Source organism: Lontra canadensis, unplaced genomic scaffold (assembly GCF_010015895.1).
Source record: "Lontra canadensis isolate GAN:19392208 unplaced genomic scaffold, GSC_riverotter_1.0 scaffold3, whole genome shotgun sequence".
In the NCBI taxonomy this organism is placed as follows: domain Eukaryota; kingdom Metazoa; phylum Chordata; class Mammalia; order Carnivora; family Mustelidae; genus Lontra; species Lontra canadensis.
In genome coordinates this window covers 22444389-22471902 of record NW_022630997.1, presented here as the reverse complement: position 1 = coordinate 22471902, position 27514 = coordinate 22444389, and the positions used below count along the sequence as shown (strand labels likewise).

At 39.3% G+C, this 27514-nt stretch overlaps 1 protein-coding gene across 3 annotated transcripts; it reads right to left on the bottom strand.

Annotated features, from left to right (window-relative positions):
- Positions 1-27121, bottom strand: NOC3L (NOC3 like DNA replication regulator). Of its 3 annotated transcripts, none has more exons than XM_032835988.1 (21): positions 27010-27121; positions 25632-25839; positions 22530-22662; positions 21615-21772; positions 20908-20961; positions 19469-19599; positions 17122-17283; positions 16834-16927; positions 13637-13812; positions 13095-13223; positions 11694-11825; positions 9763-9843; positions 9355-9455; positions 6932-7004; positions 6788-6851; positions 6638-6709; positions 5519-5700; positions 4378-4506; positions 3613-3710; positions 1712-1796; positions 1-1150 (listed from the first exon to the last, which is right to left on the bottom strand). In XM_032835988.1, the coding sequence occupies exons 2-21, from the start codon at positions 25663-25665 to the stop codon at positions 1022-1024; spliced, it is 2217 nt and encodes a 738-aa protein (XP_032691879.1). In that variant the 5' UTR covers positions 25666-25839; positions 27010-27121; the 3' UTR covers positions 1-1021. The 3 variants fall into 3 exon arrangements, with proteins under 3 accessions (XP_032691879.1, XP_032691862.1, XP_032691870.1); XM_032835971.1 differs by lacking the exon at positions 27010-27121 and adding an exon at positions 26544-26626; XM_032835979.1 differs by lacking the exon at positions 27010-27121 and adding an exon at positions 26544-26626 and having other exon boundaries at positions 1034-1445; positions 1660-1796.
- Positions 27122-27514: the final 393 nt, after the last annotated feature.

Sequence of the window (27514 nt, the reverse complement as noted above, 5' to 3'; positions counted from 1 at the left end):
AAGGAGGAGAAGGAGAAGCAGGAAAAGAGGAGAAGTAAAAGAAGAAAAGCCCTTAAACAGGCACCATTTATCCTTAAAACAGAATCAAGTCTTCAACTTGGTTTTTCCACCCAGGAGCAGTTCTTCCCCCAACACCCTCCAGAACACAGCGGAAAATGAGAAGAACCGTGAAGAGACTACAATCACATTCAACCTTTTTTTGAAAGTAGCCATAATAAACACTCTCGTTCTCTTTTACAAAGATCACATCAGGTTACTAATTAAAGTGTATCATTTAGCCAGAGCCAATGAACCTGGTATCTAATTTCAAGCTATTTTTGCTTTTCTTAAAAATCTTCCTGAAAATATACTCAAATACAGAATTTTCTCATTTCCATCTTTGGTGTTACAATAAAAATACATTTATTTCATTTGAAAGAGTTTTGATAAAGAGTAGTTGAATGATAAAAAGCAATCTCATGGTATTGATTTTTCTGCGCTCTATGCCCTCATTTTAATCCAGCAACTGTAATCCAATTAAGTTCACTCCAAAGATTTTTTTGAAACTGTAACTATAACTTAAGATTAAGTTTTTTGTTTTTTGGGGGTTTTTTTAGAAAGGGAGAGAGAAAGAGATGGCAGGGACGGGGAGAGAGAGAGCATGCGCGGGCACAAGCTGAGGGTTGGGACAGAGGGAGAAAAAGTCTTAAGCAGGCCCCATACCTAGCACGGAGCCCAACGTTTGTGCACACTCAACAACTGAGCCACCCAGGTGCCCCAAGATATATACTACGTTTTAAAAAGGCAATATCATTAAAAAACTTCCAAATGTGCAGGTAGATGGTTTTCAATTCTCCTTTCTTAATGACAATTTCAGAATCGGGGCAGAACTCTGTGCCATGCAAAGGGTAATTCTTCCTCCTCTGCTAATCTTCTTAGGAAGCTTCCCTTGTATAAAAAGAGAATGTCCCAAAGTAACGGTAGGTCTCTATGTGCATTGAATCAAACACAAATATAAGAGAAAGTCCACTGACTCCTTCTACTACCGCAGTGATGTTTTCAAATATTTGGCAAAATCCAGAGGTGAGTGAGTAGCTACTTCACCGCAATGTCTTTTGATTAGCTGATTTAAATCTTCATTCAAAAACAAATCCCCTTGTAAAACTTCACTCTGAAAAAAATATTCAAAGTGACTCACATTAAAAGTTCTTATAACATAAACAAAAGCCAAGCTGTGAGCAAAACTGAAAATGTCAACAGTAGACCCCAAACCAACATATGAAACCTGACAGTGCCAAGCACTGGGTCAGGTCCAGGACACAGCTTATAATGAACAAAAGTCTCATGACCATCTCCAGAGTCCCGAACCCAGAGATCCAGCCTACCATCATCAACTCCTAAACATGAAAAAAAATGACCTATAATATAGTTAGTTAAGCAAGCTGGAATCAGTTGATAAGAGACATTTAGTTTTTGTTTTTTTTTTTTTTAAGATTTTATTTATTTATTTGACACACAGAGATCACAAGTAGACAGAGAGGCAGGCAGAGAGAGAGAGGGAAGCAGGCTCCCTACTGAGCAGAGAGCCCGATGTGGGACTCGATCCCAGGACCCTGAGATCATGACCTGAGCCGAAGGCAGCGGCTTAACCCACTGAGCCACCCAGGCGCCCAGAGACATTTAGTTTTTATTTCATCTTTTAAAAAAAAGATAATGAAAAAACATCACATACCTTCTTTTTGGAACTTGAAGACTGAACAGGAGGATTGAATGTCATTGCACCCATACTGTATGTCTGAAAAAGTTCTGCAGCTGATCTATAATCACAGAAAGAATGTAAAGACATCACCGTACCTGTATAACCTGAAAATGACTGGACTGTACCCAAAGAGGACTCACTATTCTAAACCCATACAGTAAAGTATAACATAATCCTGCTCTTGAAACCAACAAACTAACATACTGCTAAAATAAATCCTAAATACTCATGTAATGACAATGCTAATCAACGAAATCTACCTCAGAGAGGCCGGGTACACATTTAGAAATAGAGGCCTGGACAAAAACAAGGCTGAGCAGAACTCCAACTCAGTGTGATCAAATCCCAACTCGACCAGTTACGCAGACAATACGCAACAAAGTCATGGGGTTCAGACAAGTGAAGCACGGAGTTACCCTCCATGGATTTCAAACAGCTCAACCCCCCAGTTATTGGCCTGGATCAAAAGCAAAGAGAGGCCATTCAGGACAGACTAAACATCCATACCCACGGCATGTAAACGAATCCTCAGTGACTTGGGATTGGTTCACATTCCCAGGAGATCAGCAGGGGCCTCCAAGGACTGCAATTAGAGTCTCATCCCAAGCTCCACCCTCCAGGGCAAGACCATCATGAGTTTCCCTTCTCAAGCTTTTGGGATAAACCCTTTCTTCATCTTCCTCCAGAGAAAGAAATTTCTGACATAAATGAGGCCAAGATCAAGATCTCTGATAAAAACATGCCAGAGAAAGATCACGAATAAGAAAACAGACAGGTAATTGTTTTCTCCTTGTTTTCCCTTTTAAAAAACAAGGATGGGGGACAGATAGGAAGTATGAGGAAGAAAAAATGGGCCACTTTCTCATTTAATAAGGGCAAAAGTTATCTTTATAATACCCAGAAGGAAAAGGGTTTATGGAAAACTAGAGTTTCTGCCTCATTTAGAGGGAGAAAGCAACTGACTTCTGCTGTGTAAAAATATAGACCTATTTTCCTAAATCTCCCAGTACTTCAAGAGAAGTTGGAACTTCTAGGTGAATCTGTCCAGTATTTAAAATATAGCAAATAATTCCATTTTTGTTTAAACTCTGAAGAGGCCAGAATACCAGTTTGCTGGCCTACCAGTCACCGGTCTGTGATCTCCAAATTAGAGAAACAAGCAGGCTGCAAATGAGAAAAATCTACACCAAAATATTAACTCTGAGTGGTGAGTATATTACAAGGGTGTCTTTTCTTCCTTTTCTGTGTAATTGCCTCTTTTTGTAGGGGGAAAGGTCGTTATTTTTTCAACTTTTCTGTACTTTTAAATTTTTCAGAGTAAGAAGCTGGAAAAGGAACTTCTCTGGGCAGGGTGCTACTCCCCATCTGGAGCTGACAGTGGAGGCTGGAAGTACCAGAAGGTCAGGCCACACTGCACCGAGAGAACTGGGAGGCCCATGGACAGGAAGAACGGCCCCTCTGAGCCACAGTGTTGCAAAGCGCTTCTCTTCTCACTCCTCCCCTGCTGGCCCTACTGCAACCATTCGACTGTGGGGAGGAACCCACTGCGGCTGGACTCGTGGGCATTCCCACAGAGCAAAGATGGCATTATCTCACTAACTGCTGAACCTGAGTGTCAGGGGTATGTGTTTTCACTATTCTTTCTACTTACCTGGATGTGTGAAACTTTTTATAACCAAAAAAATGTTAAGTGATTACCAAAAACACACTAACAAAATCATGGTCGGCATGTTTTCTCCTTAGAACAATTCAGGAATATGAAGTGAGACCAAATCCAGATCAACTGGTACTTTCTGTTTCAAAATCTATCACTTTCTAAAGCAGGCGGCTCAGCGTGAACAGTGACCAGGCGCGGCTTGTGGTCTGATGCCTACCTCCGGCTCAACTCCGGTTTGAGCGCTTGCGAGCCTTCGGAGGGGGCTCCGGCAATCAGGTGAGCCGCAAAGCTCTGCACGGTGGGATGGTAGTGTCTCTGAAGGACAGCAGGACAGCCACATTTTGTACAGGTCAGTACTTGATAAAACACGGGCTACAGCAAAGATCTTCTCGAACACACACTCATTTTTTACAACCATATAACGTATATGTAATTCACAGTAACCACATACACACAGAAAAAAATACTCTTTGCTCATAGGATGACAACATGAACCTGATGACCAAGCTACCAGGGACGCAGTTCAGTCTTGTTTTTACAGTATGAAAAGAAAAATCAAGAGGCAATTTCTCTTTCAGAGTGAAAAAAGTTAGTTTCCAACAGGTTTCCTCAAACACACTTGCTACGAGGCTCCCTCTACCGTGCCCGCACTGTGAGATCACGGCAGTGCCACCCTCTCGAAACTGAGGGGCTACCAGAGTCTCCCTGGGCAGGACCCAATACAAACCTTCCGTCCCGGATCGTGCTGGGGAAAGAGTTCAATTTTCTAAACCTCACCCCACAAAAATGTCATTTTCTGCCTCCTTAGAAAATGCACCTCATCAACTTAAAAACCAGAAAGGGCAAAGTAAAATGTTGATTAGTAAAACAGGAATTCTCCAAAAGGCCAGACCAGAACAAAATTATATTGAGGACTCTGGAAATAATAACAACTTGGGGGAAAACTGAAAAACACTGCTCACAAAGAAAGGACCATCCTTACCCGTAGTGCATGCAATTCCCAAAGCGCAGTGTTCTGAGCATTGCAATACTCAGGTTCATCCAGCTCAGGAAGGAAAACCCCACTTCCCTGAGACTCGTTGTCAAGCAACAGATCTGTTTTTGGGAAAGTCTGCAAAAATGTCACATTAAAAAAAAAGAAGTAATTAATACTGGTAAAGAATATTATTGGGTTCTATACTTTTTCAAAAAAATATTTTATTTATTTGACAGAGCAAGCAAGCATGTGTATAAGCAGGGGGAGTAGCAGGCACAGAGAGAGAAGCAGGCTTCCCGCTGAGCTGAAAGCCCGATGAGGGGCTCAACCCCTGATCATGATCTGAGCCGAAGGCAGATGCTTAACTGAAAGCACCGCTGGATTCTGTACTTTTATCTGAATTTAAATTTATTTTGATTTTTATGCTCAAATAAGAAATATAAGCAGGGCGCCTGGCTGGCTCAATGTGTGGAGTGATTCCTGATCTTGGGGTCATGAGTTCAAGCCCCATGTTGGGTAGAGCCTACTTAGAAACTAAAATATGTTTTTTGTGTGTTTTTATTTGTTTTTAAAGATTTATATTTATTTGACAGAGAGAAAACGTGTGCACAAATGGGGGAGTGGCAGGGAGAGGGGAGGGAGAAGCAGGCTCCCCGCTGAGCCGGGAGCCTGACACAGGGTTCTATCCCAGGACCCTGGGATCATGACCTGAGCCTAAAGCAGATAGCTTAACCAACTGAGCCACCCAGACACCCCCAAAATAAAATATTTTTTTAAAAGAGCTATAAACATATTTGTACTGACACAAAAATGTGTCCATCACCATTAGTGTTAAAAAAAATGTTATAATGTATACCATAAAAAAGTGGTGTTGTCTATGTATATGTGCTGTACGTTTTATATATGAATAAAAAAAGTCTAAAAAAAAAAGTTTGCTGGAAGGAAACCCAACAAATGGTAGGATGGTTACCTCTGGAGAGTATCAACAGGGGTGGAAATGCTTTCATTTTATAATTTTGTATAGTTCTTTTCTCCTGGATTTTACCATTTTTCCATTATCATAGTAATAACGTAAATAGGGAAAAAAGATGCAAACAAGACAGCACTGTTGTACTACCACTGAACTTAGCTTTGTATCATTACTTACATGCATTAATATTCTGTTAGTTGCTAAAATGCCAATGCTTGAATTTGGAAGAACGTGAAGAGCAAGGGTACAAAGACGCTTGATGAAAGCAAGGGCTCTCTGCTGAGAAACCTGCTTTCTGCGCTTAGTTAGCATGACGTCAAGGCACTGGAGGAGAATCTCGACACCTTCATTCGTAGCACCTAAAACAGCAGATATACCCTTCAGGGCTGTTCTCAATACTTTTTCTTTTTTTTTTTAAGTCAATTAGCCAACTCCAACCTACAGTACATCATTAGTTTCAGATGCAGTGTTTCATAATTCATCAGTTGCATAAAACAGCCAGTGCTCATCACATCACATGCCCTCCTTAATGCCCATCACCCAGTTACTCCCTATCCCTACCCTCCAGCAGCCCTAAGGTAGTTTCCTATTTAAGAGTTTCTCATGGTTTATCTCCCTCTCTGGTTTCTTCCCCTTCTGCTTTCCCTCTCTTCCCCAATGGTCTTCTACTCTGTTGGTTATGTTCCTCAAATGAGTGAAACCGTATAATTGTCTTTCTCTGACTGACTTATTTCACTCAGCATAATACCCTCCAGTCCCATCCACGCTGATGTAAGTGGTAAGTATCTGTCCTTTCTGAGAGCTAATATTCCATTGTATACCTAAATACTTACATCATGTCTTCTTGATCCATTCATCTATTGATGCGCATCTCGGCTCTTTCCAGAATGGCTACTGTGGACATCGCTGCTATCAACACTGGGGTGCAGGTGCCCCTTCAGATCACTACATTTGTATCTTTGGGGTAAATACCTAGTATCATTACTTTTTCATTATACAGCTTCATTGCACTCCAGAAAAACTCAAGACGACTGTCATACCTGTCCCAAATCATTCCCCTAACCAATGAAGTAGTGCTATACTGCTCAGGAGATGCAGAGGGGTCTACCATAGCTCCAGTCAATTCCAGAAATTCTCTCTCTCCAACTCTTAACATAAGGTTAAATACAGATGTGTGGCCCTCAGAGGCCAACATTTTAATACACCAATTCTGATTTCTTATTTTTCATTGACAACACACAAGATATTCTTAAAAGGTAAGTATTTATTCAAGACACATTATCTACATGTACATACCTGCATGTAACTTGAACAGTGTTTTATACAGATGTGTATAGAACTTCATCGGATCAATATTCAGAACATCACCTTTGAAATTACAACAATTAGGTATGTTACAGCCTCCAAAGGTAAAGCAAACAAAACTTGATTAAGAGAATATTTTACCTTGCCCAGAAAGAATATGAAAAGCAGTCTGGACGCAGTGAAGACTTTCTCGATAGCTCAGGTCCTTGAAAAGAAGGGAGAAAAGGACACTAAGGATAATAATCACCATTCATACCTTAAAAATTCATTAGTAGAGTTACTTACACCAGACTCGATGAGAGTATGCAATACTACTAATAAATCATCAAAAAACTCCACATTTATAAGGTGAGCAAACCTAGAATCAAACAGAGCTTAGTCAACAGGTGACCTAAAAACACAAATAAAACAGCTAGAAATTAAACTTGACTTTAAAGTCCTATTTTTAATATTCCCTATTTCAATGTTAGTTATGATGCAGGTGGTGGTAATTATTGATACTTGTCATTAATTCACAATGACCTTTTTTCTTAAGATTTTATTTATTTATTGGACAGAGAAAGAGAGATCACAAGTGGGCAGAGCAGCAGGCAGAGAGATGGGGGGAAGCAGGCTCTCCACTGAGCAGAGAGCCTGATGCGGGGCTCAATCCCAGGACCCTAAGATCATGACCTAAGCCCAAGGCAGAGGCTTAACCCACTGAGTCACTGAGGTACCCCCAGAATGACCTTTCTAGCAATTCATCCACAGCTGGACACTATACTCAGCAGCAATATATGAGGCACTAAACAAACTGAAAATATTTCAGAAATACTCTGCCCTACAGAACAAGTTGTTACAAACAAACAACTCCCCAAGGAAAGTGTACCAGCTATCCCATGCTGCTCTAACTCATAAGAGTCAAAAATATCAGCTTCTGGGAAAATGGGAAGCGGGAAAAGAGAAAGGAGGAAAGAGACTGTTATTTATAGGAATACGGACCGTACTAAAGCTTTAAAAATAAAATGGAAAGTATACTGGACCTGGTATCTAGTTCAGGCTCTGCAATTAATTGCCTGTATGATCCTAGGTAAGTCGCTTGTCAGTCCTGGGCCTCTGTTTCTAGAAATAACTGAGATCCCTAGGTAGAGTTATAGAAGAATCATCTGACCTACTAAATGTGAGAGCACTCTGTATAGCATAAAATCCTAGGCACGGATGTACTTAAGTCAAGATCTTTCTCTAATATTAGTGCAAGAGCCTTTGACACTATGTAAATCTTAGACAAGAAGGACTCTTAAATGTGATACACTCCCTGTGGACTAGTACAACTTTTTTGTGAAGCAACTGGGCAATATTTATCAACATTTAAAGCGAGCAGACCTTCTGACCAACAATATATGCACACAAGTGCATGAAGGTGTTTCCAGTACAGCACAGGGGGCTGGCCAAATAAAAGTATTACTGATCCATGAAATGGAATAATACAAATGTAAAAAAAAAAAAAAAAAAAGGTGGATATAATCACACCAACATGGAAAGATACCCAAAGTAACCATTTTATCAAAACAGAAAAGCCAAGTTACAGAACATCTACATAGCAGGATTCCATGTGTGTGACAGAAGACAGGCAGACAGACTTATGTACTTACATAGGAAGGGAAATTATAATTTTTAAATTTTGTATTCTTCTGAATCATTTGAATTTTTAAAGCAAATAGATATGACTAAAAGCTTTTTTAAATAAAGGAACTAGTCACTGAAAAACAAACAGGAGGTCCTATCCAATGTAGAAATATTCCCTTCTCTGACCAACCTCTCTTTCAGTCTTTTCAATAACAAGGCCCAATTACTTTATAATTCCATTGCCAAATAACTCCACTCATTACAAAGAAATTTCTTATACTAACCAGAACTTGCCTTTTCTCTTTCAACCATAAGTCCTATTTCTAACGCTGTGCTGTCCAACGATGACAGCCACTAGCACATATGGCTATTAGTCATTTAAAATGGGGCTGGTCCAAACTGAGATATCCTGTGTAATATTCATCGGTTTTTATGGGAAAAAAGAATACCAAATATCTCAATAACTAATACCAATTGTATGTCAAAGTATCTTAGGTAAGCTGAGTTCGATAAAATGTGTCAAAATTAATTGCACCAGTTTTTTACTTTTTTAATGTGGCTAACGGAAAACTTTAAATTACATGTGTAGTTCACGTTATAGTTCTACTGCACTGTTCTAGAGAATACTACCTCAAATACCTGGAAAACCATCACAAGCACCATTATTCTAGTTTGCATCCCCCAACAGGTTCACAAAAATATACAGAGAGATTTCTCTTTGCAGGGAAGATTACACAGGACTCGAGAAAGGATGTGCAGGCAGGGTTAGAACAGACTCAAGAGTCATCTGCACGGACCACTCAGAAGTCTGACAGTGGATAACTGGCCACAGCGCAGAAAGTACCAAGAACTGAGCGATGAATCTTCAGGACCCTCAGAACTTAGTCAGCAGAAGGACGGAGTTACGAAGGAGATTTAAAAAATAAAGGGCTTGAGATGAGAAAACTAAAAAGACAGTGTTATGAACAGTTTCAAGGAAAGGCCGATGACAAACAAAGACAGAAAAACACTGGGTCATCATTAGTGAACCTTGGTTAAGAGGCATGGGTTTTTTGGTCTTATTTAGAAAGAATTAAAAATGCTTCAACCTACACAGCCCTTACTTGGCAAGGCCTTCTAGAACTGCTGGCAGGAGAGGTGACCTCTGGGCCTTCTTCAATATTCTGAAGTAGGTCACAAACACAATATTCAAAGTCTCCGTGTGCTGGCAGAAGAAGCAGACAAAATGACTTGAGTATAACCCTATACTCTTTCTCCTGACTTATCCCAACGATGACGGTCAAAGCTGAACCTTTCTGTCCCTTCCCAATCCTCTCCACAATCCAATCTTAAGAGTTTCCATAAAACAGGATGAAGATATACACCCTGTGATGTCATGAGATCAACAATGATCACATCAAAGCCTTGGGAGACAAACCGAGATCATACAATCCCAAGTTGCAACTATAATCTCTAGTTAAAACCATTTCACAAAACATTTTAAAAGCGTCAGAGAATGTGAAACTGCCTACCACTTTGAGTTTTTTCTCAGTGCTCTCTGAAGCCTCTGCCTCCAGAAGCTCTCGCTCCAGCTTCTCTTCTGCTTTCTTCCACTGGAATGAGACAAGGAAAGAAAAAGTAAGAGCATATACCACTGAGTGAAAAAGCAGGCTTCAAAGAGGCATAATATGTAAACATTCTGAAACACATACCCTAGACTATCTATGAATACAAACACACAGACCTGGAGAAGCAGCAAACATGCACCAAGTCAAGGACAGCAGCTGCCTCCTGGGAGGAAGGCAGGACAAGACTGGGGTGAGGAACAAAGGGGACTCTAACTGTATCACCGACGGTTTCTTCTCAAGAACAAAACTGAAGTCTATTAATATTTGCTCATTGTGAATGGTAGATACATGGGTTATGCTGTATTAGTCTCTGTAGTTTTCAATAATTTACGTTTTTTCAAAAGAAAGAAAAAAGGAAGAACACAGAGCCCAGAAATAATTCTTACTGTTAAATCCTCTACAACACAGCCATTAGTCATCAACGATACTTCCTAAACACATTTACATACAATGCATAAAACCAGATACTACAGGGGCTCCCGGGTGGCTCAATTGTTAAGCGTCTGCCTTCAGCTCAGATCACGATTCCAGGGTCCTGGGATAGAACCCCGCATCAGGCTCCCTGCTCAACAGGAAGCCTGCTTCTCCCTCTCCCACTCCCCCTGCTTGTGGTTCCCTCTTTCTCGGTCAAATAAATAAAATCTTAAAAAAAAAAAAAAATCAGATACTATAGAGGAATTCAACGAAGTATCAGTTTTTCCCAATTCTTTATGCTGTATGAGCAGCAAATAATGGTTGTTAAGCTGCCTGAGACTCAGGGGACCATCTGAGGAAGAGTTTCCTTCCTTCCTGCGAAGTTAAGGAGCTGCCATGTTCTAGTGGGTCTTTTGTTTCGCCATCACAGCTGCGTACATGCTGTTTCTAACAGGGATATCCAATTTATATTAGGATAGCAAGATAAATAATTAAAAGATTTACCTTCATTTGTTTCCAGTTATTAAGTCTATTTTGGTACTTCTGCCCCATTTTCAAAATTTATTTTAGGCATATTCAAAGACGGATATCCCTGAAAACTATCTTTTGTTTTGTTTTTATAAGCAATTTGATAACCCTGTCTTGAGAAGTAGTAAGAACAATGCTAGTGGTGGCAATTCACGTCTATACATTATACAGCACGCCCAGTGCCACACATTTGCTAAGTGCTTCACATAATTAATTCATCTTATTAAGACGGAAGGGTGACCCACGAGGTAGCTGCTTTTACTAGCTCCATTTCTCAAAATCTAAAAAAAAAAAAAGTTTTATACTAAATAAACAAGGGGCTGGAATTTCAACCTAGGTTTCAAATAAGAAACGTGGTTCAATTAACAAAATCTCACTTTGTTGCCCGCTTACATAAATACCACCTTCCTGGTCAAGGAAGGGATCTGTGTATCACAAGGAATCTAAGACAATCTGAACAGTAAAAATAAAAGCCAGCATGACACAGAAAATTTTTCATCAACTGCTCTTTTTGCCAATGAATTGTCAATTTAATTAATAAAGCAATTCTCGGGGCGCCTGGGTGTCTCAGTGGTTAAAGCTTCTGCCTTCGGCTCAGGTCATGATCTCAGGGTCCTGGGATCGAGTCCCGCATCGGGCTCTCTGCTCAGCAGGGAGCCTGCCTCCTCCTCCTGTCTCTTTCTGCCTGCCTCTCTGCCTACTTGTGATCTGTATGTCAAAAAAAAAAAAACAAAAAAAAAAAATAAAGCAATTCTCTGCAATAACCGGGGAAAATAAAATTTTCTAAATATTAGGTTTTGACACATTTATTTTTATGATTTAACTATAATCTCTGACTGTGCCTACATTATGATTTTAATCTGAAGTCAAACAAAAAAGGAAATCAACCAAACCTTTCTCTGCATTCTTGATAGAGTTTTTCTCTTTTCCTTGAAAGTCATGAACTTTTTTGGCTTATTAATGTCCTCTGTATCTTTTTTCACTTCTATTTCTTTGATTCTTAAGCACAAGAATGTCTTTAACATCTAAGAGGAGAAAACACAATACACAGCTTAATATTTCTATTGCCCTCAAACCCTTTATACAGAAAAGTATTTAACAGTTTTTCCTTCCTTTATGCCAAAAAAAACAAACAAGAAAACACCTGTGACACACATTTTTTTTTTATAAACATATAATATATTTTTATCCCCAGGGGTACAGGTCTGTGAATCGCCGGGTTTACACACTTCACAGCACTCACCATAGCACATACCCTCTCCAATGTCCATAACCCCACCCCCCTCTCCCTACCCCCCCTCCCCCGCAACTCTCAGTTTGTTTTGTGAGATTAAGAGTCACTTATGGTTTGTGTGACACACCTTTTATCACATTTCACACTAAAGTTCTATTATCTTATTGCTAAACATATTCAGTAATCTATGTCTATAACAGGACATTAGTATTTGGAGAACTACACATAACAATATTTGGCAGTGTAATGAGTAGAAAAAAGACAGAACACATTACCTGGCATCAGTACTTAGAGTTACAAAGAATAGACAGGCCAGGAAAAGGTCTGGACCAGTATATGGAAGGAGAAGATGTAAATTAGATATTTCTAAACCGGCTGTAATTTACCAAACCAGCCTCCATTTTGCAGTCAGCAGTTCTAATCCTCATCTTTTTCCACCAATTAAAAAAATAATAATAACAAAAAAAAAAAGAAAGAAAGAAACCCATATAGACCAGTGTTATTGATTTTAAAACAAGTTATTTTCATTTAAGCCAATGGGTCTCCAACTTCAGCAAACATGAGAATTATCTGGAGATTTATAAATTTATAAATGTGTTTACTATTGGGCCCAGCATCTAAACTTTAAAAATTTAACTCACAGAATACTCCTGTTAGTACGAGAAAATAATATAGCCAAGATGTTCTCTTTTATGATCACTGTAGAAACTACTCAGCTGTCCATCAAGTAGGGGGCTAATTCATATAATAGGAAACTAAAAGCAGATGTTAAAAAAAGACAAGACAGCCCTCTACAACATAAAATGAAACAGCTCCAGAATAGCTTCCATAGAATAAATGCATTTTTATTTTAAATTCTAAACATGTATTATATAATTTTAAAGATACATAAACAAGTATATATGTCTGTATGTATAAACACCTAGAATTCGTACTAAATTGTTAAGAGTAGTTACACTTGAGGAGTCTTCTACAAAGAATAAAATTCCTCATAACAACTGAAAATTAACTTTGCAGTTTAAAAACAAATAAAATGCAAGGTCAGCAAAGGAAGGCTTACCTCTGGCCTAACTTCGTAATTTCTGCCCTTCACAAAACCAGAAATCACTTTAATCACACCAAGGGAAGCTTGGCCTAATTTATCTTGCTTAAACAGTTTCTTCACTGCCTCACAACACATTTCAGATATCTGAAAGAAATAAAATGTTACACTCGGCCAGTGTTTCTCAACTTTGGCACCACTGGCATTTTAAGCCAGACAACTATTCATTTGGTGGTGGACAGCTGTCCTGTGCATGGTGGGAAGTTTAAAGTCCCCTAGCCTTTGCCAGCTAGATGCCAGTAGTAGCCATGGCAGGGGTGACAATCAAAACTGCATGTAGACACAGCCTCACATTCCCTGGAGGGCAAAAGCACCTCCTGCTCGGAACCACCACACTAAACTTACATTCAAAGAATTTTCTTAAAGAGACAGCGTTTAACAAAGTGACACTACTTTAGCAATAAATAATAGCTCCAAAAGAATTCTAAGACAAAAATAATAATCACAAGGTTTAGAACTTTGTGTTCAGGATGAAAGCCAACAACCACTTAGCAACCCACCGATTTTGACACGTCATTCATGAGAGGGACAATCAACACAATAATGTTGTTGTGAAAGTTGAAATGAGGTAGTGCCACCAACAGCTCACACAGGCTCCTCACAGCCACTTCTGCCAGTCCTTTGTAGGCCTTTAAGGAAACTACATTACTTTTCTTCAGTTTCCTTTGCTTCCAGTCTAATCAAAAGAGAACTGTAGTTACTGTACTCATTGATCAAAGCTTCAACTAATTAGAAAAAAAAAAAAAGCTTCAACTAATTAGCTTTCTTTAACAGGAATAAGCAATAATAGTATACACTGTGCAAATTCTTAAATGTTGTATCCACCCTTAGACACAAGTACAAACGTTATCATTAAATTTATCTGCCATCATCCACCCTCTGACTCTCACCATCATGTTAAGAACTTTGGCTTTCCATGCATTTTAAAAGATGTATCATTAGAGGAAAAGGGTCTCGGGAATAAATCAGGGCAGGGGAGACAGAGCTAGATACCTCACGGCGGAAACCCTGAACTGGGCTCTACCAGGCTTTCCCCAAAACACTAGATTACAAGTCAAGAAACCTGGGTTCAAATCCTAATCCTCCACTACTTGGCTAGTGAATATGAGCAAACTCCAGATTCTGAGCCCCGATCTCTCCCATGTTCCAAAATTCTGGAGAATCTAAAACATTTTCTCCCAACTTCTTGCTAATGCTCACTGTGGTATCTTTACTAAGGAGGTCAAGAAGATTTAAGTTTTTCTTCAAGTAACTGATGATTCACAGTACCTCTTTTCTTTTTTTGAAGATTTTACTTATTTGACAGAGAGAGCACATACACACAAGCAGGGGGAAGGACAGGCAGAGGGAGGAGGCTCCCCACTGAGCAGAGAGCCTGACATGGGGCTCTATCCCAGGACCCCGGGATCATGATTTGAGCCAAAAGCAGATGTTTAACCAACTGAGCCACCTAGGCGTCCCCACAGTACCTCTTTTCTAGAAATTTCTACATACATACTCTGCTACCATAACATCGCATCTTGAATATGGAAAATACACTGGTTTTTCTAGAGTAGGTTCAACACTTCCTTGTACATCATACACAACCAGAGATGAGAAAAACAGTATAGATGACAGCGCCTGTGTTTTAAATTGCTTCTCATGTATATGAGTTTTCCTCAAGCCGTATTCATCACAAGAACCATATCTTCTATTTACTTAAACCTGACAAGACTTCATAATGGATGAATAAACAAAATGTATTTACATATATACAATGGAATATTATTCAGCCTTTAAAAGGAAGGAAATTTTGACACGTGCTCTGAGAATCTTAAAGACATTATGCTAAGTGAAATAAGGCAGTCACAAAAGGACAAATATTGTATAACTTATTGTAGAATTCTACTTATGAGGTTCCTGGATTAGCCAGATCCATACTCAACTCAACTTAGAAAGTAGAATGGTGGCTGCCACGGGCTGGGGCAAGAGAGAAAGGGCAGCTCAGGCTTAATAGAGAACTTCCACGGGGGAAGGTGCCAAAGTACCGCCAATGCACAGCGGTGACAGCTAGATGACACCAGATTTACCGAACGCCGCAAAACTGTAAGCTTTACAAAGAGTTACAATGGTAGTTATATTTTACCATAATTTTTTTTAAACTTAAAAAAACAAGACTCCATAAGGTTCCATCAGCTTAGAAAAGGCCTACCCCCGCGTGGTACAGCACAGAGGCCACCAGCCACACGCGATCACTGAACGTCTGAACTGTGGCTAGTCCAAACACAGACGTGCCGGCAGTGTGAGATACCCGTCAGATTTTTAAGTTAGTACAAAAAAAGGAATGTAAGATACCTAATTTTTAAAACTGATTACATGTTGAAATCATTTGTTGAAATAATCATATACATAGTAATTTCACTACTTTTTACTTTTTTTTCCTTAGCATGGTTACCTATTTTTCAAATGACGTATGTGTCTCATGTTCTATTTCTCTTGGACAGTGCTGGTCCACACAAAGCTCCCAGGCCTTGGAATGTATGCTCCCAAGGAGGCTCCAGTCGGGAGGCCAGAGCATGGAAGCAACATCCTCAGCACCCAACCCCACCATCTCCTTCCTGCCCTTACTGGGCCAATATGCGGCAGTCCTGTTCCAGCTGAGACAGCAACTAGGTGATCCTTAGGCCCACTACTGAGTAAAGGAGCCCAGCTGAGTAAAGTGAAAGCACCTGACCTGACCTAGGCAATTGGATTCTTCTCCATTCATGCTCCAATTTTCATAGGACCCTCCTTTTCCAAACAAAGAAGAGAATAAAGGTTTGGTGGAAGAGTTTATCATCCAATACAACCGACTTCTTTCTAGTCCACCTTTTTTTTTTTTAAGATAGATTTATTTATTTATTTATTTATTTATTTGACAGAGCGACAGAGATCACAAGCAGGCAGAGAAGCAGGCTCCCCACTGAGCAAGGAGCCCGATGTGGGACTTGATCCCAGGGCCCTGAGATCATGACCTGAGCTGAAGGCTTAACCCACTGAGCCACCCAGGCACCCCTCTAGTCCATTTTTAAAGCACTAATTTCATCCATTTCAAGTCATCCTTCTCCCCTAACTACCCTCTCCAAATAAAAACCAGCAGCATAAATTTCAACCATTCACGAATTCAAGAAACATACTAGGAAAAGACCTAGAGCAACAATAATACTAACAGCTGATCAATACAGGCTACGCACCGTTGTAAGCAACTTTCATCTAGAAATTAATTTACTTCTCACAACAATCCTATGAAATAAGTACTATTTTTTTAAAGATTTTTATTTATTTATTTGACAGCAAGAGATCACAAGTAGGCAGAGAGGCAGGCAGAGAGAGACGAAGGGAAGCAGGCTCCCCGCCGAGCAGAGAGCCCGATGTGGGCCTCGATCCCAGGACCCTGAGATAACGACCTGAGCCGAAGGCAGAGGCTTAACCCACTGAGCCACTCAGGTGCCCAAAATAAGTACTATTATTTATAAACAGAAAAATGGAAACAATGAGAGATTAAGTAATTTGCCCACCACATGGGCATTAAGTAGAGGGCCCAGATTTGAACCCAGGAAGTCAGACTAGAGACTCTGCATTGACAACATGCTACACTCTCAACACAGAGCACAAAAGCTAGAACTCACCTTCCAAACCAAAGTAAATTATGTTACATATTTTTAAATGTTTAATATACCTTTAACCATTTGCTCCAGATTTTCCAAATAAAATTTATATTGGCTAACCAGGCCTTCCTCAAATTCTCTTAACTTCTGGGTTTCTTTGCGGATCTGAAAAAATCAGAAAGACCACTCATTTTTTAAAATCAAAATATCAAAATCCTTAAATTAGCACAAAATGTGAGAGCATAGTATATACCCAGTCCTACAAAAACAGGCAAACCAAAAAACCCTACTATTTCTCCCATCCCTACCTCTCCAAGATGTTCAGCTTATTTTGTACAGTAATTGTTATCTATCATTACCTTGGTAGATTTTTCTGCTTCTGTGAGGGGTCGTATTTTATATGAAGGAGTAATGTCCTTAAATAACTCCAACAGGGAAATTACCACCAACTTTCGAACAGTAACAGCCACATCAGGATCCTGTTCCATCAGCATGGAACGTAGTTCTTTCAATTTTTTAATCTGTTAAAGAAATAAAGAACTTGGAAGGGCAGAGAAATGACTGCAAAAACAATTAAGAACAAAAGACAATAGCCTAACATCTGGCACAAGTGGAATCCATGCAGTGACTCAGTTTAGTCATACACAACTTCAGCTACGACTCACATTACCAAAAGATAAATCATCAAAGCCAATCTTATCCTTGGTAAATAGTTAGAAGATACAGACTTTTAAAAAAGTTTAAATTTATTAATATACCTACTCTTTGAAATTTTTTTTTTAAAGATTTTTATTTATTTATGTGACAGACAGAGATCACAAGTAGGCAGAGAGGCAGGTAAGAGAGAGAGGAGGAAGCAGGCTCCCCACTGAGCAGAGAGCCCGATGCGGGGCTCGATCCCAGGACTCTGGGATCATGACCTGAGCTGAAGGCAGAGGCTTTAACCCACTGAGCCACCCAGGTGCCCCTACTCTTTGAAATTTTTTTTACTGGGTTTTCTTAAAGCATGTGCCTCTTAATTTTTTTTTTAAATTAAAATGTTATATACACCAAATATATTCATCACATATACAGAAGTTAATCAGTAATTTATAAGTAGAATGTATATACATTAGCTTCAATAAGACTCGTACAAAAATCATTTGTATGAAGTAATGCTGAAGTGAAAACAGTTCAATGAATGTGCTTGCTTTGATGAACTACTACTGCCTGCTAGGTATCTTGAGAAGAAATCTGGTTAGTTAGCAACATTTGCTGCAGCAGGGCTAGGATCAATATGCTCCCACCCATTCGCTAGCCCTAACTCGTGTGAGCATGAGACTCCAGAGCTGGAAGACCCAGATTCTAATCCAGCAACTGTTGAAATCATAACAAATTTACTTGAATTTTTTAGGGCTCAATTTTTCAGCTGTAAAGTAAGATCAACAGTTTTCGTCTTTATGGTTTTATAATGATTAAATGAGATGATAGAGGTGAGAAATATTCCAAATTTCCCTCCCTAATTCTGCTCCAGACTTTCCCTTCGCTTTGTTAAAAAAGAACAAGTACTACTCCAAAACATACCCAGATGCAATTTTTTCTACAAAGGTAAATAATCTACTTTATTGTTCAATAAACAAGTATATTCACAGTAGGATGACAGGAACACCGACATTAACAGGAACAGTACTACTACTTTACAAGACTTCATGTATATTTGATTATTTAACCCTTACAACAAAGTTTTAAAACAGGTACCATTCTCTTTTTAGAGATGAAGAAAATGAGTCTTGGGTAAAAGGATTTACCCAAAGTCTAACAAATAGTACTCCAGATTTCTGGAGTCCACATGTTCTAACCATGACCATCTTCACCACTGATCCCATGGCCCACTGATCATTATAATTCTGATCTATTTCACTTAACATATTTTCCACTTACAAGTACTCCTGCACTAATTTCACTGACTTTTGTGTAGCATGTTCCTTATTAAAAATCCCATCAGTCAAGCAAATTTGCAAGTAAGTTCCTTCTCTCTTGTCCAATTAATTTTTACACTTAGCACTTTCAGAGTTCTAACATTAAGTCAATATCCTCATTTTAGCTTATTTATTTAAGAAAGAGAAAGAGAAAGGAGGTGGTAGAGGGGGAGAGAGAGAATCTTACGTAGGCTCCATGCCCAGCGCAGAGCTAGACCACGATCCTGTGCCATGACCTTAGCTAAAATCAAGAGTTCCAAACTAAACTGACTAAGCCACACAGGAGCCCCTCAATACCTTCATTTAGAGAAGACGAAAATAAGACTCAAGAGAGTTTAAGTGACTTTTCTTAAGATTACAGAAAAAATTAAGTGCAGATGTAGGATTACATTTAGGTTCTTTCTACTCTTTTTTTTTTTCCCAAGATTTTATTTATTTTGCAGAGAGAGCACAAGCAGAGGGTGCAGTAGGCAGAGAGAGGAAGAAGCAGGTTTTCCACGGAGCAGGGAGCCCTGACATGGGCCTCGATCCCAGGACCCTGATATCATGACCTGAGCTAAAGGCAAATGTTTAACCAACTGAGCCACCCAGGCGCCCCAAGGTTCTGTCTACTCTTATTCTACCTCAGTCACTGTATTTTAATGCTTTTCCTTTCTGTATATGCTTATAGGTAGTAAAGGAATCTTACAATATTAGACATTTGCACTATATCTAATATGAAAAGCTCAAAGAAATTTGTACTACTTACATTACTTTCTGGGTCTGATAATATGGCAGAGGCCAAGGCTGCAATATGCATTTTCTTCTCCTGTAGTTTCTTCCTTCTCTCAATCAAATGTTCTTCTAATGTCAGTTCTCGAATGGGATCTTCAACGATTTCTGAAAGAGATTAGATATCCCCTCTTAAACGTTTCTTTATTTACAAGTATCCAAGAACCTTTATCAATACAACAATATTTTCTACAGTGATAGATAATGATAACTTTTACTGAGTACTTGTCATGGGTCAAGATTACTACATATGATCCTCTCAAAAATGCTATGAGGCAGGTACAATCATCATAAACATTTCGTACATAGAAAATTAGGCAAAGGGAGTGTAACTTGCTTATACTCCTAAGTCTGGTAGAAATGGAATTCAAATCCCAGGTAGTCTGACTCGAGAGCTCATATTCTTTACTACTATGCTAATAAACTTATAATAATTGCCATGAATTGGGGCGCTTAAGTGGCTCAGTGGGTTAAAGCCTCTGCCTTCAGCTCGGGTCATGATCCCAGGGTCTCTGCTTGGCAGGGAACCTGCTTCCTCCTCTCTCTCTCTCTCTCTGCCTGCCTCTCTGCCTACTTGTGATCTCTGTCAAATAAATAAATAAAATCTTTAAATAATAATAATAATAATAATAATTGCCATGAATTAAGGGAAAAAGCAACCTGATTTTGTTTTTTTTTAAAGTACAGTACAGTCTCCCTTGCTTTCAACTCTCTGCAGTCCTTTGCACTACAGAACATATGTCCATCTTAAGAAATTGATAGAGAATTAGATTTAATAAATACACAAGCATAATCTCTAATAAGCCTATGAAGGATGACTGAAAACAACTGGTTGACCTGTAATCTCATTTATACCATTAATGAGGTTTGCTAAGCTAAAGTAAAATTTAACCAGGTTGTTCTACTGCAAATTCCAAACAAATATAATGTCAAACCATATGTTCTTTCAGTTTAACTTTGATTATAACTGTCTTACCTATTAGAAACCCACCTTCAATTATCTAAAATAGACATACATACAGACATACATAACTGCTCTAAGAAAGAAGTAAAATGATTTCATATCACAGAATCAGTTTGTAATTTAAAGCTAAAAAGTTAATATTTATACGTAGGTCCTTCACTTAAAATTAAAAAGAATTCAAAATGGTAATAATTTACAAGACTCTTCATGCATGCCTAGACATTACAAACATAACTGCATAAAATTTTCAGTAATAAAGAGCAACAAGGAATCAAATCCACAAGGTTAAGATTCTCAACAGGTGGGAAAATGTTCAAAATGACCTTGAAATGACCAGTAATTTAGAATGCACATTTCAGACTTTATCTAAAATTAAGTCACATTTATTATTATGAAATAAAAAGGTAATTCTCAATTAACAATTTAGTAACTACAAAAAAGCATTTCGTTACCTTCCTCAAGTTCCAGCTCTTCTTCGTCCTCTTCATCTTGCTTACTGTCTATAACTGTATGGAAAACACGTATATTTAAAAAATCTGAGCGCTTGCTTCGGCAGCACATATACTAAAAAATCTGACAATATACTTAAGTGATAAAACTACAGAGAGAAAAGCAGGAAAGTGATTACCATAAAACTCTGGAAAGTAGTTACTTTTGTGAGGAGGAAGCAATTAATGATTGAGGGGATCAAAAAGGAAGTTTCTGGGTGCTGGCAGCATTTATATCTTGCCCAGATAGCAGTTTTATGGGTGTGTTTTTTGTGATAAACCACATAACTTTGCAAGGCAACTCTGATTTCTAGACTTTTGTGTATTTTACTTCCCAAGAAAAAGGTAAGAAAATGTAAGAAAAAAAGGTTAATAAAGGATAACTAATATTCTAATTATAGAAACAAGAGTATTTGGTGAAAAAAATCTCTGAAAAGAAAAATACCTCAACATTGCAGCCTCAGCTATACTGACACAACAGATATGAGAGATAACCATCTGTATTTCTGGCCAAAATCATCAAGCTTGCTATGTGACTAACTGCAGTTGACCCCCTTTTTCGTAGGTAAAAGCAAAAAATAAAATTAGATCTCGAGTGAAAAAAAAAATGTGATGATATTAGTAAAGAGCTACAATGTTTACTAATACACTGGCTGACTGATTAGATTCACCTGGCTTCTCCCTGGTCTGTGGGATTATACCACTTTTATCCTTGATAGGAAGTAAGTGAATCAGTTCCTTTTCTGGTGCAGTTTGCAGAGTTCTTGGTATTTTTTCATATTTATCTATAACACGCTCATGCTTTCGTTTCTTGGCGTGAACAGGTTCACTGCAGGAAAGAAAAATTCCAGTTTTAGTGTATTTACAAAGGAATCTAGAGATTATTTTAAAAGTATAGAAAAGTAAACTACTAGGCAAACCTCCAATAGGTATATAGAAAATAAAAAATAAAAAATAAAAAAATCAGTACATAGATACGAGCACGAGACCAGGCACATAGTAGGCACTCAAATTAACTAAATGAATAAAAGAATCGTACAGTCTCCCCCAAAGACTACGGCTGCCTTCAGATACAAAAGAGAAGTGAAAGCTACAGTAGATTCTTTTTGAAAACTATTCCACAAAGCTAAGGGTGACATCATGCTGTTTTACTTTCCCAAAAACCTTGAAACTATTGCATGGACTTCGGAGTTATAAGATCTAGGTTTAAACTGCAGATCCACTAGTTGTGATGGCAGGAAGCATCGGTTTCCTCTGTAAATGGGAATAATAAATCCCCAACAGGGTAACAAGGACTGAGATTGTAGCCAGTAAGAACTCAGGACTGTTCTGTCGATTCCCCAGAGAACTACATTCTTCCCCCAGGACACTCTACTTCACTATTCAGACTCAAAAGAAACGAAGACATACACTAAATAAAATCAGTTTGCTTTAGTCATGAACTTCCTTTATTTAGGAAATAAACTGAGTTACTCTCTTATGCTCCGAGCTGAACATCTTGCACTACTAACCATCTAACTAAAATTCAGAATCAAGTTTTTAATACTGAAAGGATGTGAATGTTTATAATCTAAAGGAAGTATTACCTAGAAGAAAGATCTCTTGTTAGAAAAGATGCTCTTTGTCCTAAGTCTCTCATTAACTGCAAGTCATCTGCATCCATCATATCCAAAGGAAGGGCTTCCTCTTCTTCCTCCTCTTCCCTCTCAATCCTTTTACCTGTTCCAACAACAAAAACAAAGTCAGAAACTGGTATTCCAGGTATAGAACTCTGTGTTTTTGTGTTAATAAGAGGAAAAGTTTATGCTTTTCTAGTACAGTCAGCTTGGTGTTTCTAACTAGGAGCACTAAAGACATGCTGGGCCAGACGGCTTTGTTCTACCGGGGTGTCTTGAGCTAGGCAAAACGCTAGCATCTCCAATCCCTGAAAACTAAATGCCAGAAGCCTCCGCAGGTCACTGGCACAACTAAAAAATAAAATGCCTCCACACAGTCTGCAATGTCTTTGAGAGCACGCGAGAACCGATGACTTAGCTGCTTCACTCCTTCTGATCCCCACTGACTTCCTTTCCACTTCAGCCACCCCCTCTGCAGGCCGCATCCCAAACCTTGGTGCTCACCCCAGGCCTTGACCACAACGATTTGTCCTTCTAGGTCTCATCTGGTTACTTCCACTGCACTTCTGTGACCCATATATAGGTCTTCTATCCTCTGACCACTCTACTTCTATCTTCCATTGTGTTCTACACTCCTGAACTTCCGCTGCATGGTTATCATTTCAACTGCCCTCTTGCCAATATCCTCAACTACCTTCCCTTCTACGGTTTACGCACTTACATCTAACAAAACCCCAACTGAGCACTCCATCTTCTGTCTGTCCCTCATTCTCTTTCTCTTTTTTAATATAAAAATGAATGTCGACTAAGTGCCAAGCAGTGGTCTAAGTGCTAAGGATTCAGCCATGAACAAGATAATCTTAGTTCCCTAACAGAACCTGTAATTCTCCCTGACTCCAATAACACTAGTAAATATTGCCATACAAAGGTACACACTGCATAGAAAGGAACTCCTACCTACTCTAAGTGAGCTTACCATTTCTCAACGGTGACCAGCAGCTGGTTTATTTCCCTGATCAGCTTTCTCTCTTCCTTAGACTTTTCAAATCTTTTCTCTATCATCACACTTCTAACGCCATCACCTGCCTCACTTCGTAATCCTCAGAGGAGCTAGCTTCCTCTATCACTAAGAAAAGAAAAGCCAGAAGCTAGAAACTCCTGCAATTTCCCACATTGAATTCAACAACATCGGCCTCCATCTCTTGTTTTCCTTCTCATAACTTTGTAAGAGTGTCCCTCCTCCTGGGCTCTGGATCTCAGAACTTCTTACATTCTCTTACCTTGTTCTATCATTTAAGCCCTCTCTCCCTTGTACCTTCAAACTATCTTGTCCATTAAATTCTTTGTATCAGCATTTTAAGATGGTCAAGTCATCCTCCAGTGGGCAATTTGTCAACCTTCGCTTCATAGATCATATAGATCATACTGATGGACTATAGCTCTGTCAGTCTTAACAGCTGTATAGTATTCCACCATAGATAAACAACATTATGTCACTTAATAATTCCTGTTGATGAACACCTTATTTTCAATTTTTGATCATGGTGGCATTTTTTTTTTTGCTATTATTAATAACGTTGAAATGAGCATACTTGGAAATATATTCTTGGCAAATATTTTCAAATATAATCATAGACTGAATTCCTAACGGTAAGATTGTTAGGTCAAAGGAAAAGCATTATCTGAAAATCTTTTCGTGATACTGTATTTGAGTTTATAAATATATTTTTATTCAAATGGTATAAGCATCTCATACATGTGGCAAAAGTCTATAATTTCAAGTGAGTGAAAGCATCAATACACACTACTTTTCACCTTTTTTTTTTAATTAACTATTTTGTAGACTATTTCATGTTGGGACGTAAAGAATTTCCTTCTTTCTTTAAACATCCTTCTGATTTCTAACACTGTACAGTTCTGGTTTTCTTCCTAATTCTCTGGCTCCTCCTCAAACCTCATTACATCACATTATTCTTCCACCCATTCCTTAAACGCTGGGTTCCTTAAAATTCTTTCTTGACTCTCTTGTTCTCACGCTACACAGTCTTCACATTGACTCTACCAAGTCTAAGGCTTCAATTACCATCTAAGAGCAGATAATTCCCAAAGCTGTTCTCTCTAACTCAGATACTCATACCTTACCGCTTGATAGACTTCATTTAGATGCTCAGCATATAAAAATAAGTATTTTACTTTTTATATACAATTATAACATATCACATTTTTTAAAATTCCACTGAAATTTAGATGGAAAATATCTTAAAAAGCATGTAATTCAAGCAACATTTTTTTTTTTTAAAAACAGATTAAGTACCTGGAGATTAAGTGACCAACTAAGGCCACTTTGCTAATAACAAAATTAAGGTAAAAACCCAAGTTTCCCCACTTCCAGTCCACCAACCTTTTTATACATCACAATAATATGTAACCAAGAGATCAAACTAAATAGGTCAGATTTAAGAAAATGAGATATACATGGGAAGACTAAAGTCAGGTACGATCAAATATAAATACCCTGAAAGTACCAGAACATTGTAGAGGAACTGGTTTGACTCAAAATGGTCAGAATCCTTACCTGTTTTGAGTACTTGGGGAGTTCTTCAATAGTTTTACAAAAGATAACCCTGACAGTTACAGCTCAATTTCACTCCAAGTTTCCACATGAAAGCTGAAGCTGAGAAAATTAAGTGAACCTTGGCAACACTGTCAAGGATGCCCCAGAGAAAGGCAATGTTCTTACCTAAGCTGACTGCCAGTGAATGAGAAAGTGGCAGCACTGGCATGTTCCCCAACAGTTATTTACACAGCTACTCTCAGTCTGTTTTCCCAAGTATTCTATCTTCAGACCTGCTTTCTAGACAAACTAAAAGCAGAGACTAGCTCTTTTTCACAGTGAATACCATCCTGTAGTGTTTTCTCACACGGACTGTGATAAAGCACATAGGACTACTACCCTTACTTACTCTTGGGAAGATCTGGAAACAAGACTGATTACTAGAAAGCAATGTTATTTCATGAACATTTTAGGACAAATCAATATAAACTACAGGACATGAATGCTTTCGCAATTACCTGGTCGTTTTTTCTTTGGGTCCTCCAGTGGCATTGGTTTCTTAGACACAGCATCTTTTACAGCTTGTCTTAGTTTCCTCTGTTCTTTCCGGTACTTCTTGAGAGTGCTTTGTTGTTTAAATTGCTTATTTTTTAACTTGTTTTCAAGTTTGACTTTACTAGTTTTTAGTAACTTCCGAAAGCTCGGGACCTGTTTTTTATTTCTTCTCTAGAAAACAACAAGAGTACAGCATACCAGAAATTTAAACTGCAAACCCAGAACAAAATGTTGTCTTTAAAGTAAGTGACATTCATATATCGTGTTACTGCTTGCTAAGTTCTCCCAACATATTTGATTCCAACAACCTCGTTAAGCAGTGATTGCTGCTACCTTCAAATAGCTGATGAAAAAGCTAAGGCTGAGAGAGATTATATGATTTGTCAAAGACTCTTAAACTAAGGAGGGCAAACGGAATTAGGATCTTTGGATTTCGACGCTTGCTGGTAACCTCTAATTGAGAAATTCAAATCCCAGCTCTTTTTCTTTGAGAAGCGGGGCAAATCACTTACTTTCTTATCCCCACACCCGTTAGGGGAAAAAATGGACTCATCTCGCGTCCCATGACTCACATTATAAACTCGCTGAGAGCAAGACCCTGTCACGTTTGTAAAATAAAGGGTTCGAAAGATGGTCTCGAAGAACCCTTTAATGTCCGACACTCTACAGAGAGACTCCGTGCTTGAATCATCGCGGCCCTCTGAAGCTGAGCGCAAGCACAGTAGGCGATCCAGATCTAAGTGCCGGGAGGCTGGCAGCGCACAGAAAGGAGGGAGCCCCGAATCCAAGCCACCGCCCCCTATACAAAGGCAAAGACTCGCCGAAAAACTACACCAGGGGGCCTAAGCGGAGATCGGGCTCCTCACGACACTTACCGCTTTCATCCTTAAATATGAAGAGTCCCGACCCTACAGTTTCACCGCGGATAAATGTAATCCAGGGATCGCAAGCCTGTAACTGACACACGTGCCCAAGCCCCTAAACTGCGCCAGGCGGAAGCTAACCCTGGCCCCTCCCCATCCTCCGCCGCCGGAAATAGAAGTGGGACTTCCGCGCCCAGACTCGGTCGCGCGCCCTCTCGCGGCCCCGGGCGGGTGGCACGCCGGTGAACGCGCCTGTGAACGTGCGGTGTCCCTGAGCCGCGCTTGCCGAAGGCGGGTGGCCCTCTGGGAACTTCATAAGGTCTGTGATTCCTGTCCTGTCGCCCAACTTCCTTTAAAGTCCTGGGGAAGTCGGGCTCCACCTTTCAGGACGAAAGGGCTTGCTTTTTACCAGTCACCTCCGAGCACGTCGTGCCTCTCCTCACGCAGCGTATCTCATCTTTCTGTCAGAGATACTGACCTTTGCAGTTGGTTTTCCTCCGTCGAGGCTTGAGGGCAGGAAAGGCCTACTCCTTTTGTGTCATGCCTGCCCCCTCCATGGGCTCTCTGGGCATGTTTGTGGAATGGCAAATGACTTCTCATGACCTTCCGGAACTCGAAAGTCTCTCAATTCTTTTTTTTTTTTTTTAAGATTTTATTTATTTATTTGACAGAGATCACAAGTAGGCAGTGAGGCAGGCAGAGAGAGGGGGAAGCAAACTCCCTGCTGAGCAGAGAGCCCTATGCGGACTCGATCCCAAGACTCCAGGATCATGACCTGAGCCGAAGGCAGAGGCTTAACCCACTGAGCCACCCAGGTGCCCCTGGGAAGTCTCTTAATTCTTGATATTTTATTTTGATGTTTCTTGCTGTCATTTCAACCATTGTCTGATAAAGAGGTATGTCAATGAGACTCTGCATTTCAATATTTTGCAACTATTACCTTTGTGTAAATTTTTGTCTGATTAATTACACCAAAGCCATTA

Excerpts from the sequence above, each read along its gene's own strand:
- NOC3L (XM_032835971.1), bottom strand. Across the intron at positions 9,844-11,693 it reads TATCAAGAATGCAGAGAAAG|TGGAAGAAAGCAGAAGAGAA; the intron begins GTTTGGTTGATT and ends GTCTCATTCCAG. Across the intron at positions 6,710-6,787 it reads TCATATTCTTTCTGGGCAAG|GTGATGTTCTGAATATTGAT; the intron begins GTAAAATATTCT and ends GTAATTTCAAAG.